General features: G+C 38.6%; 1 protein-coding gene across 2 annotated transcripts in view; it reads right to left on the bottom strand.

The window, feature by feature from the left end:
• The window catches only part of LOC127659345 (heterogeneous nuclear ribonucleoprotein A3-like), a 41,617-nt gene extending 31,471 nt beyond the window's left edge, over nt 1-10,146 (bottom strand). For both annotated transcript variants that reach the window (XM_052149122.1, XM_052149123.1), the window contains exons 1-9: nt 10,110-10,146; nt 8,990-9,112; nt 5,684-5,830; nt 3,818-4,028; nt 3,540-3,629; nt 3,113-3,181; nt 2,935-2,988; nt 2,602-2,730; nt 2,220-2,351 (exon numbers count right to left, since the gene is read on the bottom strand). In XM_052149122.1, the coding sequence (XP_052005082.1) occupies nt 2,220-2,351; nt 2,602-2,730; nt 2,935-2,988; nt 3,113-3,181; nt 3,540-3,629; nt 3,818-4,028; nt 5,684-5,830; nt 8,990-9,112; nt 10,110-10,115 (961 nt within the window). In that variant the 5' untranslated portion in view covers nt 10,116-10,146. The remainder of the gene's footprint in view (nt 1-2,219; nt 2,352-2,601; nt 2,731-2,934; nt 2,989-3,112; nt 3,182-3,539; nt 3,630-3,817; nt 4,029-5,683; nt 5,831-8,989; nt 9,113-10,109) is intronic.
• Nucleotides 10,147-18,311: the final 8,165 nt, after the last annotated feature.

The raw sequence follows: 18,311 nt of genomic DNA on the forward strand, positions 1-18,311 counted from the left end.
ACATTTTAAGCTTTCTTTAGACATATGTTTCATGTTTGTGAGAAGTATTCGCAGAGTTTCAGTTCATTTTTGTGACGCGTTTCAGATATATGCTCGCAAACCCAGAGACTGCTTACAGCTCACCCTTTTTATTTTCTTTATTTTACAAAAGCACAAGGTTTTTATTTTTTTGTATTTTTTTTATTTTGAGTGTACACAAATAAAAGTAGACCCTTTATAGTCTCTAATGATGTCTTACACTTATCTGTATGCCCCAAAATGATGGAGAATTTTATGTTGTTTCCGCTGTAATGATGAAAAAATCCAGCAGGACTAGTGCTGCATGATTAATCATATCGTAATCGCGATGTCAGCCTGTGCGATTATATGACGGCAAATGCTGCGATTTTATTAAATAAATAAGTGCATGTGTGGACGTGATAGCCCATTCTCTCTGAGAGCTGTTTGCCCATTTTCTACACCGCTAATAAAAAGATGACCAGTCAGTCTCAGTTTAGGGAGTGGCACGTCTGGTCATGTGAGTTTCCGGTGTTCAGCGTGGAAATCAGGTGAAGATAGATGCCGAGCAGACAGACACAGAACTGGTGGCCAGAAAAAAATAACACAGATCACAGCTTGGCGATATATCTTTATTTAATCAATAATTAAAGTTAATATAATACGGGAGCGTGCAAACTCCAAAACTGTCATTCTCGGTGCGGTCAGAGCCGCTTCAACCAGTTGCAGAAGAGACACAATCTGAGTGTGAGTCAAGATTTAAAGTTCAGCCGGCTGATGCACACACTAACACGGAGACGCTCGTCTCTCACTCCCGCTATCTGTAGCTCGAGAGTCTGATAGAAACACAGATCACAGCTTGGCGATATATCTTTATTTTATTCTTAATTAAAGTTAATGTAATACGGGAGAGTGCCATGTAGATAAGCACAAACTCCAAAACTGTCATTCTCTGTGCAGTCAGAGGTTCTTCAACCAGTCGCGGAAGAGACTCAATCTGAGCGGGAGTCGAGATTTAAAGTTCTGCCGGCTGATGCGCACTCTAACACAGAGACGCTCGTCTTTCATCCCCGCTGTCTGCAGCTTGCAACGTGTTGCATCATTGATGAAATCATCATAAGATCAAACTTATATGAAAAATAACATTAAAATTACAACAAAAATAAAATGTGTGTGTATATATATATATATATATATATATATATATACACACACACACACATACACAGACAACATCAACAACAGTTTCAGTGGTTTGATTGAGTGAACCACACTTTTGTATCCAGTTTCCTTTTCAAAAGAGTTTATACAAAGTACATGTTACATCCTGCTTAATTATTATTCTTATTTTCATGAACATTTCTATGTTCTTATTTATTGTTCTATTTTATTTAGGTGAAATATTGTGAAAATAACAAGACTGCAGTAATGCAAAAATATTATTTAATTTTGTAAAAATATTTTAATTTGAAAACACTGTGCATTTATAGTTGTTGTTGCTAGTTTGTATGTTTGAGTTGAAAAATACACATTTCAGCACTATCAGTAATCTATTTGTGCATTTTCCTTGATAACCAAGCAAGTTGACTCATGATACTATTTGTTTATTATATCGCAATGGCATATCACAATATTAACCTCAATAATCGCAATATGACATTTTCCCCAAATCGTGCAGCTTTAAGCAGGACGCGCTGACGCGTCCGTCGACCCCAGAGGGTTAATAAGTAGAAAAAGTGTTAAAATGGTACGGTCTCTTTAGCAATATCATCCGTTCAGCGAGGGTCTCACAGAAGGGTTTTGCTTGAATGCACCAGAGTGGAGTCGATGGCTTCTTTACCGCATCTGTGCTACATGCAATTAGAATTAAATGTGTCTTTTTTTCTTTTTTTGATGAACAACTGACTGTAAAGAACAAAGAGGATTTTAAAAGAGGCATTATTCAATGACAAATTGACTGCGTGGATCTCATTTTTGGACACACAGAATGCGTCAAACCAAACTTTTTACTCTCAATATGCAGTTAAAGGATCTCGCTGCTGAACTTCTTCACTTCAACATAAAAAGCCAGTGGCGAATCACGTACATTTTTAGTTGCAAAGCTCAAAATGTAGTCGCATAAGCGTGTGATTTACTCAAATTGTAGATTGTTCGAATTAATCGGAAAATCCATGTTTTTACCCATGAGTAATGAGTATTGCTTTATTTATACATTTATTTACCTCCATACGGCCCTCCTGAGTTCCTTCCTCCAAAGTTGTTTCCCTTCATGGGGCCGTAATTGGACTGCTGCCCTCCATAATTCCCAAAGTCATTGTAATTTCCACCTCCTCCCCCACCACCACCAAAGTTACCTGAAATCACAATTCAAGTGTGATTGTACCGGTTACAGTACTACTATAAATAAGTCATATGTAAATGCTTATTTTACAATTTTTAACCAATACTTTGAAAATTAAATTTAAAATGAAAAAAAAAAGAAAAAAAAAAATAACAAACAATAATTAAATTAATGAATATATTCAGTCTTCAATTCAAGTTCAGACAGCATGCTAATGCAGTCATTTTAATGCCAAATGAGTATCAGCTTTAATGTTTAAGTACCACCAAATTTTCCTCCATCATTGTAGTTATCATATCCTCCAAAGCCCCCTCTGCCTTGGTTACCATATCCAGGACCTCCACCATATCCCCCACGACCACCTCCATAGCCAGGACCCCCACAGTTACCACCTAACACCAAAGCACAAGCAAGTACTTCAGTGGTAATACTGGAACTCAGACTGATTGACTTTCTCATAATCTGATGAGACAAAGAACAATGAAAAAACAGCCTTTACAAAAAATAGTGTTCCAGCAAAGCATTGTGACAAAATTCAAGCAAGCATTGCCACAAATAAACACTGTATAATTTATACATAATAGTACTGTCCCAACCAAATCCATTGTATACATCTCCTCCGTAGCCGCCCCGGCCTCCTTCGTATCCCCCTGAAAAACACAACAGGATAAAAGAAGATTAGCGCAGGCTTATTTAAACTTTAGGTGCCACTGTGCAAAGATGTAATCTACACTTCAGATAGGATCAGATGTACTGTATCAGATGTCATCTTACCTCTGCCAAAGTTGCCACCTCCAAAATTTCCACCTCTGCCAATACAATTGCCCCCACCTCCACCACAAACTAAGACCAAAAAAATAAAAAATATTTGACCTATTCTTGTGCTAGATATCTTAAGCACAAATGGTGTAAAATGCCTGCATTATACGCGTATGCACTTGTACAGCTTCGAACACCATAGCAAAATAAAAATTCCAATAGTTCTGATCGTGATGACGTTGACAGGTTTGCTGAATAAAATACAATTTTAATGAAAATGTGTCCTTAATATTATCATGTAGTAACTATTTTGCAATTTTCTAAATTGTAAATGTGCATTGTGCCTGAAGCCAAGACAAACAAATAGTACCTTATTGCTGAATTATCCATTTTTGCAATAGTGGCAAAAGAGAAGGTGTTAAGTATAAAACAGGCTACTTACATCTCTGGTTAGAAGCTGCCTGCATTTCCTGTTTAGGAAGAGCCTTCCTCACTTCACAGTTATGGGAGTTGATTGTGTGATATTTTTGTACTGATAAAAAAATGGAGAAGTAAAAATGACAAATGATGCATTATTAGCCAAACACATGAAACACACAGATCAGTCTGCTCACTTATGAGACCTCATCATGTATTCCTTGGTGACTGCATGTGTAACAGTATAACAACATAGATGCAACTTTTACTTCAATGCAAATTGTGGTATCAGTCTTCGCTCACCAACAATTTTATCTACAGTATCATGATCGTCAAAGGTGACAAAACAGAATCCTCTCTTTTTCCCAGTTGGACGCTCCTCCATTATATCGATACTCTCGATTTTCCCATAGTGCTCAAAGTACTCTCTGACATGATATTCTTCTGTGTCCTCCTTAATTCCACCAACAAAGATCTTCTTCACTGTTAGATGTGCTCCAGGTTTATTAGAGTCCTGGATAATGAGAGCATCTCTATAAGAATCTATAGCTTTATTAAATGGACCTCAATTTTTAAAGTAATTGGTAACACTTTACAATAAGGTTCCATTGGTTAACATTAGTAAATGCATTAGTTATCATGAATTAACAATGTATTTGTTACATCATTTGTTAATATCAATTAATGTTAGTTTATAAAAATACAATTGTTCAATGCTAGTTCATAGTGCATTAACTAATGTTAACTAATACAACTTTTGATTTTAAAAAGTATATGTTGAAATTAACTAAGATGAATAAATGTGTAATAATTATTTTTCATTGTTAGTTCATGTTAACTAATGTTGTTAATTAATGTTAACAAATGAAAACTAATTGTAAAGTATTACAGAGTAATTTGAAGACAGTGGAACTTTTTAAGCAGGTCTTAAAAACATGAGTAGTTTACACATTCCTGCAACACCAATATTTTAAGGTTAAAATATATATCCTAGATTTATTCAAGTTTTTCTATGTCCAACAAAACAAAGGTACGTACAAATCATTTTCAAACAAGAAATGTTATCTTTATTTATTCACATAAAAACAATAATGTCAAAATCTCAGTTTTAGAGGGTCTATACATTATTAAAAGAGTAGTGTCACATGCAGCTTTTTAGTTAGTTCAATACCTACAGAATATCTAGTGCTTGAATTTAATTGATTTATAGAATTTATAGAATGTAAAAAAATCATATTCTTCCCTTACTATGATGCTGCAAAATGAATAAAATACCAGCAGTTTATTGTGCTAAACTGTGCTTTATCCAGCCAAACTCCCAATAATCATCACAACAAAATAAAGATTTGGTGCAGGACAGGGGACTTTTAACTATAAACACACTCGGAATACACATACTTCTTTTGAATTGGAGACTTGACTATGTAACAATCCTCTATATTTAAGTATTTACCAAATTAAACTTTATATAGCCTACATTCACTAGATTAAAACTTTTGGCAACAATCGGCACAGATGTGCCAATAACTGATAATTCCAAAAAGAAAACATCGCCACAGATGAATTGGTAAAACCTCTACCTCTAGTTTGGATTTTAGAAATTTACATCCGCAAAGCTCTTGAATGCATAATCTTGAAAATACAAAAATGACAATGTCACCTCTCTTTTTTTGACGTGTATTTTTGCTTCAAAATCGTAGGAGAAAATTGTCATTTTCCCATCTACAAAATAAAAGATTGCTCCGAAAATATTTATCCATGGCATTTCATATTTTGGCAGCGATTGTCATTTATATAACCCTTTCACCAGTAAAAATAAATTAAACTGATCAAGAACAACATTTTGAGCCAAGAAACTCTGGCTGAGTTGGCACAGAATGACCCAGATGGACTAACTGGTGGTCACCATTTTATTTAAAGGCTTACACTATTTATTTTATTAGACTTTTATTTTTCTGCCATTAACAAATTCATTTTTAAAGCCCTATCCATATAAACTTTCAATCTTTATGTGGTCATAAAACTGCATTAATAATGATAATTCTACAAGAATTAGAAAAATGTGGTACAGCATGTCTCTCCACCAGACACTGCTGACATTAGACACTGCTGACCTTTCATGTCAACTACCCATGTGGAGCTTAATGGTTCGAGTGAATCAGACCGCACCTCTCGGGAAACGGCACGCTTGGGCTCAACCACACGACCATCCACTTTGTGTGGCCGTGCTGCCATCGCCGCATCCACTTCTGATCCGCAAGAGTAAGTCACAAAACCAAAACCGCGTGAGCGTTTGTTACCTGGATCTCTCATTACCTGAGGAAAGAGACATTTAAGATATCATCAATTACAGCAGTTACATTGATGTTATATACAGGCGGTGGGCCGGACCTCGAAATTATGAATTTAATACTTACCTCACAGCTGTGTAAGTCTTTTCTTTTGCTGAGGTCATGTAATAAAATCGTATAAGTACTACAGACATTGTTTCCAACTTTGTTGTTTGCACATTTGACAAAAAATGTCCTTAAACCGGCAAATAAGCAGGAGTACTAATCATAACGTTTGAAAACCTCCCGTTTCCCAGACAAGTTGAGCAAAGATTGTTCAATGTACAAATGTATGGGTGAACCTGCAAACCACAGAGAGTACAGTAGCTGAAAAAGCCGTATTGGCATTTAACTTAAATTCCGAAGACGTCCAAGATGTGCCGGCTAATGTTGGATTTCACAGAGAATGCTACATGCTCTTCACCAACAAAGAACACATAAGAAAAGCACGTAAGAAGATAGAAAATGCAGCTAACAACAGTGAAGGTTTGTGTCAAATGTATAATTTTTATATAAAACGTTTCAATTATATACGTTTAACCCCTTACTAGTCAGCCCCAATTTTGGCAAGTGATCCATTCATGACATCCCCAAAATAAAAAGGTTGCTGCTCAGAAGTCATTCTGAATATATACATAACCAACATATATTTAGAAAGCCAACCCTTGAGAGTTTACATTTCAAGACTCAAAATTAACCAGACTGTTATTAATATTGAGATATATAAGCTCAAACATAGAAACAAAAACAACAAATATTAAGAATATATTTATAAAATGTATAAAAATATTATGTGAATTTAGGATTGCAACTTATAACCACAACTAATACATGGGGATTTTTTAAAGACAATCATCCCGCACATCCTATTCAATATTCTATAATAAAATCAACTAATCGAATATTCGAAAATCGTGACTCATCCCTAATTAATATAGTATTTCAGTGCAAGTGGATGACAGGACAAGTAGCAAAAGGCAGTGCAATATGTGTGTAAGTGGGGTCAAATGTTCATAGCAAATTTAAAAATAAAAAAAATAAAACCAATGTAGCAGCATCATAGTGTAAACTACCAGTGTATTTGTGCAAGAGTCAATCAGCTGCCCTTAGGTTATTGGAGGGTGGGGGTGGAAGGAAGAGGCTCTCTATGATTCCCCTATAGAAAGTTAAGAGGATGGATTTGTGGGAGATGAGCCTTCCTCAACTGTGGGAGGAAGTGCAGAGGTTTTTGGACTTTCTTGGCCAGGTTCTGTTGGTGGTGTCGATAGATCAAGATGGGTCATCTGTGATGTGGATACTAAGCAACTCCGTGATCTTGACCTGCTCCATTCATGGTGATTGTCAACGATCACCTCTGTAGTCATTTGGGTGTGGAGAGATATGATGTTGTCCTGTCCGTGTCTGTGTGTTAGATAAACAACTGAATTATATTCAGATAAATAAACACAGAAAGCACACATTACTAGATAATTTTAAATCACATTTTTCATCTTACCATTTGTATTAAGATGCTAACCATCTTAAATGAGCTTGACAAGACTACTGCAGTTCTGACCACAAATAATTTTGTTAAATAGCTCAAAAACAGCCATCTTTAAATAAAATATTTTTCCACCATATGTGCATAAGCTACCATGCACAGAATTGTGTCATTGTATAAACTGTGACAATCAATCATAAATGGCTTATATAACTCCATGACTACCACTATAAAGTTAATTTGAAATCATTTCTTTGTTTTGCTTTGCACTCTTTTTAGCTGATAATTAGTCTAGCTTACTTGTAGCCTAGGTAGCTTGCTATAAACCAATCCAACCTTGACATACCTGTCAAATTATTTCCTACTGTCTTCCCGTTTAAATATTTACCCGTAATTATCCCGTATTTGAATAATCTTTGCTTAGTTCATTGTGTATGTACCAAATGATTTGGATTAGCCTAAGCAACATACCGTTAGACCTAGCTTTACTGCTCCACTACCAACATTCTTTCGTGGCTACTGTTCTCATCAACGACAACGCATATATTCACGATGAAGTATAGCTTGCAGTCTTAAATACAACTTATAGGAAAAGCATTAAGATATAGGGGTGTATAATCATTGTAAAACAAATCTTACCTTGACGTTGTCCTGCCGAGACACACGGTCTCTCCAGGTTGGGTTGTAGACTCATTTGGCTTCAGACTGACGCGAGTCACGCGACGCCGGTTCAACGAATAACGTGATTGGCCAAATCAATTCAACAAGGTAACAACACAAGCGTTGATTGGATCTCACTCCGGCCAACGTTTGTGATCATCTAGCGAAATTAAATCTATTTTTATACTTTAATGTGCAACAACTGGCGTTGGAAACAATCGGTAATCTTTTTGTGAATTATTCATACAGACAAATAAAAAAAATGAGCCAGACAGCTGCTGGGTAACTTTCAAATCAAAAACTAAACGAGATAGATGGACTCGGCCCACCGCCTAATATAATTTGTATATGCATTTCCAATACTTGTAAAAAAAGTACAGTGGAAGTACCATGGTATAGTGAAACATTAGAGTGCAAAAGTGCTTTGTGCTGAGTGATAACCATGTTCACATACCAATCATCAGGGTTCCCACTCTTTTCAACCAATGAATTTCCAGGACATTTCCATGACATGAAAGCTAATTTCCATGGCCAAACATTTAGCCTTTCATTGTGAAAATGGCACCAAAATCACAATCGCAAATTTGTTAAAAAACAAAAGCATAAAATTGTTTGATAAAATTTCAACTGAACACATTTCATTTTAAATGTAATCCATCCGAACACATAACGTCATCCTAAACTGGGTGGGGATTACCGGTCAGGTATTCTAAATAACATGATACATTTTGAATTCTTCCCCGTGTATATTTAATCCTGTGCATGTAACACCCCAATTAAATATTTTAGGACAGAGCAAAATAAACAGAAATATTTTGACTTTAAAAAAAATTCCATTACTTTTAAGATTTTATTAATTCCCATGACTTTCCCAGGTTTTCCATGACCGTGGGTACCCTGAATCATGCATGGCATTTACATGGTACTCCATTGTGCTTCAAAGAATACCATGGCACCCAGTACAACAAAACAAGTTATTAAACGTATCCTGATCCGTCTACTCACCACGCAGTCAGTGAGTTTACCCCATTGCTCAAAGTGAGCGCGTAAACTGTCCTCTGTGGTCTCAAAACTGAGGCCACCGATAAACAGCTTCCTGAGCTGCTCCGGCTCTTTACTGTCACGACCCTGTACACATTAAATAAACAGAGACAAAAATCAGAGATCGACTTATCACCTACTTATTAGAGGTATATACACCATTAAAACAGTATGACCCATGTGCTACATAATGCTCTAAAGCTATTAAATTAATCTTGTTAAAAGCTGATTGTGACATACTGCGCCATTCTAACTGCATGTGGGTGTTTTCTGCTGGAACTTGCGAGTCGCCTCGCCGGGCGGGTTTGCTTGAGAGAAGGCATGGATGGCAATCTGCCAGTGTGTTAACAATCCTGCTATGGTGAAATCTTACGTTATGAATATTAATTAAATTCCGTGACGTATGCTCAGCAGACAGACGTTCTCGACTAGATGGGTTCCAGTCAAATCATAAGACGAAGGCTTGCCTTATAAATATTAATTAATGTGATTAGAGTAAAATTCATAATTTTGACGACAGGCAAGGCGCAAGTTTCCATCGAATTAGAACTAAAGTATGGGTCTATGTGGGCGACGAAAATTAATCATTATCCCTCCTAGAATGAGAATAAAATTCAAGAGCAAAGGACTGAAAGTGAAACCAGCTTCTGACGGAGCGCCTGGAACGTTCCATGCGCCATTTTAGATGTCTTTTTCACGCTTTCTCCGTCATATTGTTAATGTTTTTCAAATATTACAACACATTATGTTTGTCTGCATTTTAGACTGACATATCTCCAAATTAACGTTGGTCAACACCACCTCTCTAACAGAAACAACAGCAATCCATTTGGACATTATAACACGATTTCAAGCTTTGCATGTTTTTGTTCAATAGAGTAATTTCAAACATTAACATATGTACTAAAGCACCACGTCTATCCGTTCACAGACACACAGATGGCTAAACATGTCAGAAGCATGCCTAACATTCCTTACTCCTAATACGCAATAATAAGATGATTTAACGTTGACTCAGTGTGTGTATTTCAATGTATACTGTTAACACAGATAAGACAAGCGTCCAGGTAGTAATATTCGTTACCTCCATGCTGCTGCAGCGTTTGCGCCCCCTCGGTTTGCCCGCCGAACAGAGAATGCGCATGCGCTCGCTGCAGGAGCTGTAGTGCCACATAACAGCCAGAGGAGACGCTGCCGGGCAGGTATTTCGTTCTGGTTTTATCTTTCAAGATATTTTCGTTGTTGTTTAAAATTCAGTAAAATCTCACTTTACTCTTTAAATTTACAATACATATATGCAGGTATTTGTCATCATCAAAATGTCAATCATTTAAACTAGGAGGGAAAAATATTCAACAGTTTGAATTGTGTGATTCACCAGATGGACTCTGGCTGAAACTGTATCCTGGTGTGGATACAGCACTGATCATAGCACTGAATTTGATCTCTACACAGAACACAGAAAAGAAGCAGTCAGACTGGTTTTACACACGAGATCCGTAGGCTACTATTGAGGTGAGTGTAAAATGGACCTTATAATGGGGTTAAGGGCGCCACCTGCTGTTCTTTCATACGCCTCAATTATTGTTTTGTGTTTTTTTTGTTTGTTTGTTTGTTTTAGTAGCTTAAAATATGAATTTGTGATATTTGTTACCCTGAACAGCTGAATCTTCCTGATCTTGATAATTAAAAAAAAAAAATCACTTATAACAGCATAATTTTATTAGTTAAATAATAAGACATTATCAGTAGTCACAGTAAAGAGCTATCTGGCATAAATGTGAATGCGGTGGATGCTGTTGATTTATAGCAGTTTTATGAGATGGTTACAATGTGTATCATCATTACCACAATGTGAAATACTACCATAATAAAACAGCCACTCTTGCTTCCAATATTAAGGCACTTTATTAGTTGGCAGAGGACTGCTTAAGAGTTATGAGAGCAGTATTTTAAATGTTCTATATTCAAAAGGGTAAGGTAAATGAATGGTTTCTATTTCTTTATCTCTTTTTAGAAAAATGTGAAGCTCATTTCCAGCTAATTTGTTTCTTAATTAAACAGCTAAAAGCCTTTGGAGAGGGTGACATTGTGTTCTGCTGAACATAATGTCCTTTAATGAGCCTCTAGTTTTATCTAATGTGTGTGTATGATTGTGTGATCATCTGATTTATTTAGATTGTAAACTGCACATGTCAGTGCTGTAAAACAGACTGTGTCACTCAAGCGCACTGTAGGCCAGGACTAACGTTTTTAACATTCTAACAAGTCAGTCCACTGTCGGCCATCTTTGGAATGTTCTCAGAATGTTATTTCCGCAATTGTCCGAGCTTGAATAGCTGATGCACATATGCATTGTGGAGTTGACTGACATGTCTGTATCTAACAGTTGATTGGCTCTTTTACCTGTAATGCAGGACTTCTTTCTACATCTGTTGATCATTGGGTGTTCCATTTTCTCGCATTCATTTTAATAGAAGTGGCCCATCTCTGCTAAATAGTCTCTGGCAGGATTCATGCTACTAATACACAGAGTGAGTCAATCTCGCCATCTAGTGGTCTGATAATATTGTAAAACAACAGCACATCCAGGATTAAACAATGTCAGTCATCCCGGTAATACGAGTCATCTTTTTGTATGGCTTTGCGATCTGATAAGTAAGCTGATAAAATTATTTAAATGCAAATCAATGTTTCACATCCATTTATTTATTCGGCAAGTTGTCTTGTAATAAGTGGGATGATGAGCAGTCAGAGGGTTAGCTAAATAAACACCAACAAAAGGTTGAAATCTGTTGTTTCTACAGACACTGTGATTTCTTAATTCTCAAATATCAACGTAATTTCAACGCAAATCAACATCTCATGTCCATTTATTTATGTATTTGGAAGCTAGTCATGTAATAAGCAGCATAATGTACAGTCAGCTGGTCATTGAAATAAACCCATTCAGAGTGATATAAGACCACTCGGCTTCATGTTGCACCGTACATATGGCATACAGCGCTGTTTCACACAGTAGAGTACAGTATATAGCGCAAAACGTATAGTAAGCAGAACGCTATAGTTTTTCTTTCCAAACCCATTTACTTTTTTGTTGCAAATATCCATTACTAACAATGTCCTCAACACCATGCCGTGCTAGTTTCTTTTTGGTCCACAGGTCTGGTGTTCCATGCATGCTTGAACTAGCTCGAGTTTTGTTATCACATGACCCTCTGGTGTTTTATTGCCGTCATTCTTTGCTCTTCGATCTGTGTGTTTTGCTGTTATTGTCAGGATGGCTGCAGCCTCTCCATCCACTCTTGGGTGTGTGGTGATGTTGATTGATCCATTGAGAGTTTTGAGTCCTCCCCACACACAAACTTTGGGCCAGTCATTGGGCTCATATAGAAAAGGTGAGTGTTTGTGAATGCAGAGGTGTTGTCGTTCAGTATCTGAGGTTTACAGATGCAGTGTGATTGATGCCTTGAATGTGTCTTTTTGCTGGGACATTTGACCAGATCCACTCCTCAGCTGTTGATCATACACCTCTATGTTAGAATTTAGAGTTGACAGTGTCCTGACAATGGATGTATCAAATCCCACACTGCACACCTTCCATATAAACCAAGCCACCCACACACACAATGGGAAGGCGAATTGCTTTATAAACTCATCACATGCTTCAGGTCCTAAAGGCTCAGAGCTGCTGATGGAGTGGGTTTTCTAACTTATGAAAAATAGCTTAAACTGAGAGTAGAGCTTTAACAACTTGAACAACTATCTGTTCGACCAACTGCAGACAGGGTGTATTCAGAAAGCTGTTTGAAAACAAATGTTTTTGCAATTCCTTTTGGTGGTGCCGCTATCATACACTTCCGCTTTAATTCAATGAAGGAAAAAAAGAATTGATAGATACTGATGATAAATGAAAAGACTAATTAAGAAGTAGCCCGAAATTAATTAGGACAGGTTTGACCTGAAGTATCATGACGTCACTCACTGCTTCGTAGACGGAGTGCATGATCTTCTTTGGGGTTTAGGACAGCACTTAAGACAATAATTAACCAAATATTTTATATCCTCTTAAAAATAAATGAATTATATAACACTTGCTCTGTGTGACAGCAGCTGTGCTCAGCAAGTCTTCTAAATGAATGTCCTGCACTCTTTTGCCAGTGTGGAGGATATGTCTGTCAGCAGAGGACTGCTGTTGAACTGAACACTGTCACCCTTCCTGCTGTATGTCTGACACTGAACACTCCTGTGCTGAATATCTTCATTTGCAGCTGCTTAAATGATTGCAACCCTTTAAGAGAATATGCATTGTACTCTGTAAGGAATGTATAAATTTTCTGCAAATGCAAAACATAATTATGCGTGCAGCCTCCAAGGAGCCTCCTCTTCAAGGAACAATTATGACACCAAACATATCTATCTATCTATCTATCTATCTATCTATCTATCTATCTATCTATCTATCTATCTATCTATCTATCTATCTATCTATCTATCTATCTATCTATCTGTCTGTCTGTCTGTCTGTCTGTCTGTCTGTCTGTCTGTCTGTCTGTCTGTCTGTCATATATATGATATACAGTATATATAATCAAGTTTAGCTAATATATAACAGTAATAGTTTTTTCATATATTTTAAACAAAATAACTGAAATTAAGACAGCAGTACCATGAACTGGTAATTCATGACCACATACTGTATCAGTACATTTAATTTAGTAATGCATCAATTTATCCAGTTTGTCTTTTCTTGGGGTTTGCAAAGGTGTCTTCATTTGTGTAGTTTTTATTTGTTTGTCATAATGAACTGATTTTTGCATAGTAGCTTTTTTTGTCAGCTAATGTGCTTCTAGTAAATTACAGTAAAGAGTCAAGTTATCAGCTCACATCTTTGTTATTCTGATAAGTATTTGAGTAGACGACCTCGTGAAAAACTCTTACCACCAGAAGGTGGCGCAGTAGGTTAATCCCAGATCTGTACTTAACCATAATACTAGAGAGGTGTATGTTTTAATATAAAGGAATATAACACTGGTAAATACCTTTCTTAATTGATGGATTAACGATGCCTCTGAAGGATTATAAAGGCAGCAAATGGTTCTAAACATTTGACAAAGAATTAGAACATTTAAAAAAAAAAAAAAGATTAGGCCTACAAGTGAATTGATTGCAATATGAGGAAATTCCTCAAGAAAATATAATTCGATAAATATCATATTGGATTTTGATTACTAGCAAGAGTAATAGAAGTCTGCCCTGAATTTGAATGAACAGCATTATCCTTCAGATGGCGCTATATCCACGAAAAGCGCAGTCCACCATAAACAATCATTGACCATTTATGTATTACGAAACAACAATGCACCCTTCTATAAATTCACCTCTTTTGTTGACGACATGTGTTTATTTATTTATTTATTTATTTATTTCATTTTTTGATATTAACCAATATCTCTTCATCAGACGAGATTCGTTTTTATTTAATTATAAATGTATTTAAACGCAATATCTATATATAAAATAAATTAAAATATAACTTAACTTTGTTTTACTGCCAGATTCTGTCTGAGACAATAGAATTGCGCACCAAGAGAGCAAATGATCAATAAGTATGTCCAACATGATGAAAAAGGGGAAATAAATGAATGAATTTTAATAGCATTTTTAATTATTTTCTTTATTTTTATATCTGCAAACTAGAAATGATAATCACGTCACTGACCCCCTAATCTATCACAGCTCTTTCAGCGGTGATTTTAATGGGGTGGCTGGATATGTTTTCATTGTGCAGTTTGAGCTGGACTCTGCACACCTCATTAGCATAGTGAATGAGAAGTAGGCTATCTGCAGCTGTTATCACGATGTGGCTTGACCCCGGCGAAACTACATCATTCAGCCGCGATCAAAGGGCCAGTGTTTCGAGCGGGTGAACGGAACACCCTGGGTGTGTCCAAACTCGCTGCCTATTCCATATTTAGTGCACTATGTAGCGTTCACTCCTGACGTCATACGGCGGCGCTGGAGCTGGGCGCGTGTTGACCTTGGCAAATGACTGCGGTGGCTCCGCGAGGGAGAGTAGGAGGGGGGCCGACATAAAGGCTCGTCCCACACGGATATACGCAAGTGGAAACTCGATGGAAACTGAGAATTGTAGACGGGGAACCAGAGAGTCAATTTAAGTAGCGTTTACCACCCTCTCTCACGAGTGCAGAGACCTCTCTCCCAGGAATTGAGGAAAAGTACAATCCCGCGCATCTGTTTCCTCACACAGCACATAAAGGAAACTGGGCGTAAATCACATCCAACTAAAATAGAACCAGTGGTGTTATTCACAACGATCTTGTATTCTTTGGATTTGACTTTTCCCCCCATGTCTGACACTTATTTGAAATTAACCTAGGGGAGGTCAGGGCCACTTGGCACATCTTTTAATCTTGTGAATATCTGGTATGAGTTTTGATAGTCAAATTCTATTGATAGGCAATGTTTTGAGTAAAAGTGCCTTCCTTTTTTTTTTTTTTTTTAATGTCAACATTTAAAAAAACTATTTACTCTCTTTTGCTTCTTCAAGGCCACAGCACACAGCGATGAGCTCAATGAATGTTTCAGCTTTTATTCTGCATGAGAAAACAGACCATTGGCTAAATACTGGACTGCTTGCTTACACAATAGTTCAGTGCCAAAAGCTAGTGAACTGCCTTACAGGTCACATAAACATTAATCTGTTTCCTAATGTCATCGTTTTTTCAAAGTATACAGAAATGGAGAGGGTTTTTGAAATGCTCCATTTTCGGTGGAGGAAAATGCTTTTTTAAAGTTGATGACAGGTATAAACATAGCAAAATTAATGTGTCTTCAAATGAAAATCAATAAGAACAGTGTGTGGCCTAAAGCGGCATCCTAACAATGGAGACTCCTAAGAGACTGATTTTGAATGCTCTGTATAGGCAGAAACTCAAAATGTCATTCTTATTCAGATGTCTCACAGTGAAATCTGAAACAGTAGGTTGACTTTTCATAGGCTAAACTCAGCCGGCGCTTACTGAAATTGAAAGCATTGCCCCCAGTGGCCGAAGCAGGAACTGTTTTTGAATGTAAATACAGGTGTGAGCTCCAGTTTCCGGGTGAACTTCCCACAGAGCGAGTTGTAAAGCGTGTTGTTCTTAGCTGTAAAGAACTTAAAGTGTAGAGGAATGCATCTTTTTTAACTTTACCTCCAAACCCTAAACCCTAAATGTCTGATGGGAGATTGATGATGAGTGCTTGTCAATAACTTGGCATAATGGGTACTGGAACTATTAAAGACAACATTCTGACTTCCCATGTGATCATGTTGCCTTATTGATTTAAACATTAGCATGTTGCTAAGCTAACAACTTGAGCACAAGATGCTTAAAATACACAACTATTGGGTAAAACAGTAAATTTTTATTTAACTAAACAGTTTTGACTAAAATGTACACTTAAACTACAAAACACCATTATAAATGAATCCGGTACATATATGAACCAAGGGGAAGACACTGTGGTGACCACACCCTGCCCAGAGAGAGAGAGGGGAGGGGTGGGGTGGGGTGGGGTGGGGGGGGGGGGCGGAATTAAGTGGTAATAGGTAACATGGTCTTGCATGTCATGTGGAGAAGTCCCATGGTAGGTCCTGCCCAATGGGGTAGGAGGCCCTTCAAGCATGGAGACTGGGGCAGAGGGTCTCTGCCCTAGTAAGACACAGTTTGCCAACAGGGAAAAGTTTTTCAGTAGAATATACGTCACAAGTGGTTGCCTATGGGGAACCAGTGCATGCAGAGCACCTGTCCCAGTACAGGGTGTAGTTAGCACAAGTACTGGGCTGGCAGTGAGTTTCTTGCAAACTCATCTGCCGCAGGGCTAGGAGGAAATCAACCAGGGAATACATTTGTGAACACTACTAGGAATCAACAATGCACCTCTTCAGCTCAAAGGAGGTTAAAGATGCTAGGTGCAAGCAATATACCCGAACGGTCAACCCGGACATACCCGTTCGTTCCTGCTAAGACACGGGACGAGACTGGCTCAACACAGAGATTGAAGAATCTCGCAAAGGTGTTGGGTGTAGCCCAGCCCACTGCTCTGCAAATGTCAGCTAGAGAGGCACCTCTGGTCAGAGCCCAGGAGGCCGCCACACTCCTGATGGAATGGGCTCGTAGCCCTGCAGGGGGTGGCATGTGATGAGCCTGGTAGGCAACAGCTATGATCCAGTGGGCAATCCTCTGTTTGGAGACAGCGCTTCCTTTCCGCCATCAACCAAGAGCTGCTCAGAGATTCTAAAGCTCTGCATGCGATCCAAATAGATGCGAAAAGCACGCACCAGACACAGCAATGCTAAGGCTGGGTCTGCCTTCTCCTGGGGCAGCGCTTGCAGGTTCAGCACTTGGTCCTTGAAAGGGGTCGTGGGAACCTTGGGCACATAGCCCAGTCGGGGTCTCAGGATCACATGAGAGTAGCCCGGACCGAACTCTAGGCACGTTTCGCTGACAGAGAACGCTTGCAGGTCCCCAACCCTCTTGATAGAGGTGAGTGCCGTCAGGAGGGCAGTCTTCAAGGAGAGTGCCTTAAGCTCTACTGACTCTAAGGGCTCGACGGGAGCCCCTCACAGGCCTTGCAGGACTACGGAGAGGTCCCATGAGGGAAACTCCTAGCGCCTCTCAGGAACCTGATAATCAGGTCATACTTCCCTAAAGACTTGTTGTCCACTGTGTCGTGGTGTGCAGCTATGGCAGCTATGTACACCTTCAAGGGGGAGGGGGACAGCCGTCCCTCCAACCTCTCCTGCAGAAAGGAAAGCACTGAGCCGACTGTACATCTCTGGGGGTCTTCGTGTCCGGAAGAACACCCCTTAGTGAACAGATGCCACTTCAAGGCATACAGGCACCTCGTAGAGGGGGCCCTAGCCTGAGGTCTTCCATGTCCCATACAGGGCCCAGACATGGAGGTTACCGAGGTCTGGTCGCGGGTGCTCATTGGGAGGAATGCATACTTGCGTAGTTCAGGCCGCCAGCTGTGTGCCAATTTCCACATGCAAGGTGGCAGTGTTCTCACCCTTCACCATGGTGAAGTGGATGCCGGCAAACCTGGGCGGGCGCCTGGCAAACTGAATCACGTAGCCAATTTGGGCGGTCCTTGTCAGCCATTGTGATGGGTTGGAAAGCGCGAGCCTTGCGTCCAAACTCTGGGCGAGGGGGACCAGGGGAACAATTTTGTCAGATGTACTGGCGGGTGGGGCCTCGCGGCGGGGCCAGGGAGGCCACAT

Source organism: Xyrauchen texanus, chromosome 18, assembly GCF_025860055.1.
Source record: "Xyrauchen texanus isolate HMW12.3.18 chromosome 18, RBS_HiC_50CHRs, whole genome shotgun sequence".
NCBI lineage: Eukaryota > Metazoa > Chordata > Actinopteri > Cypriniformes > Catostomidae > Xyrauchen > Xyrauchen texanus.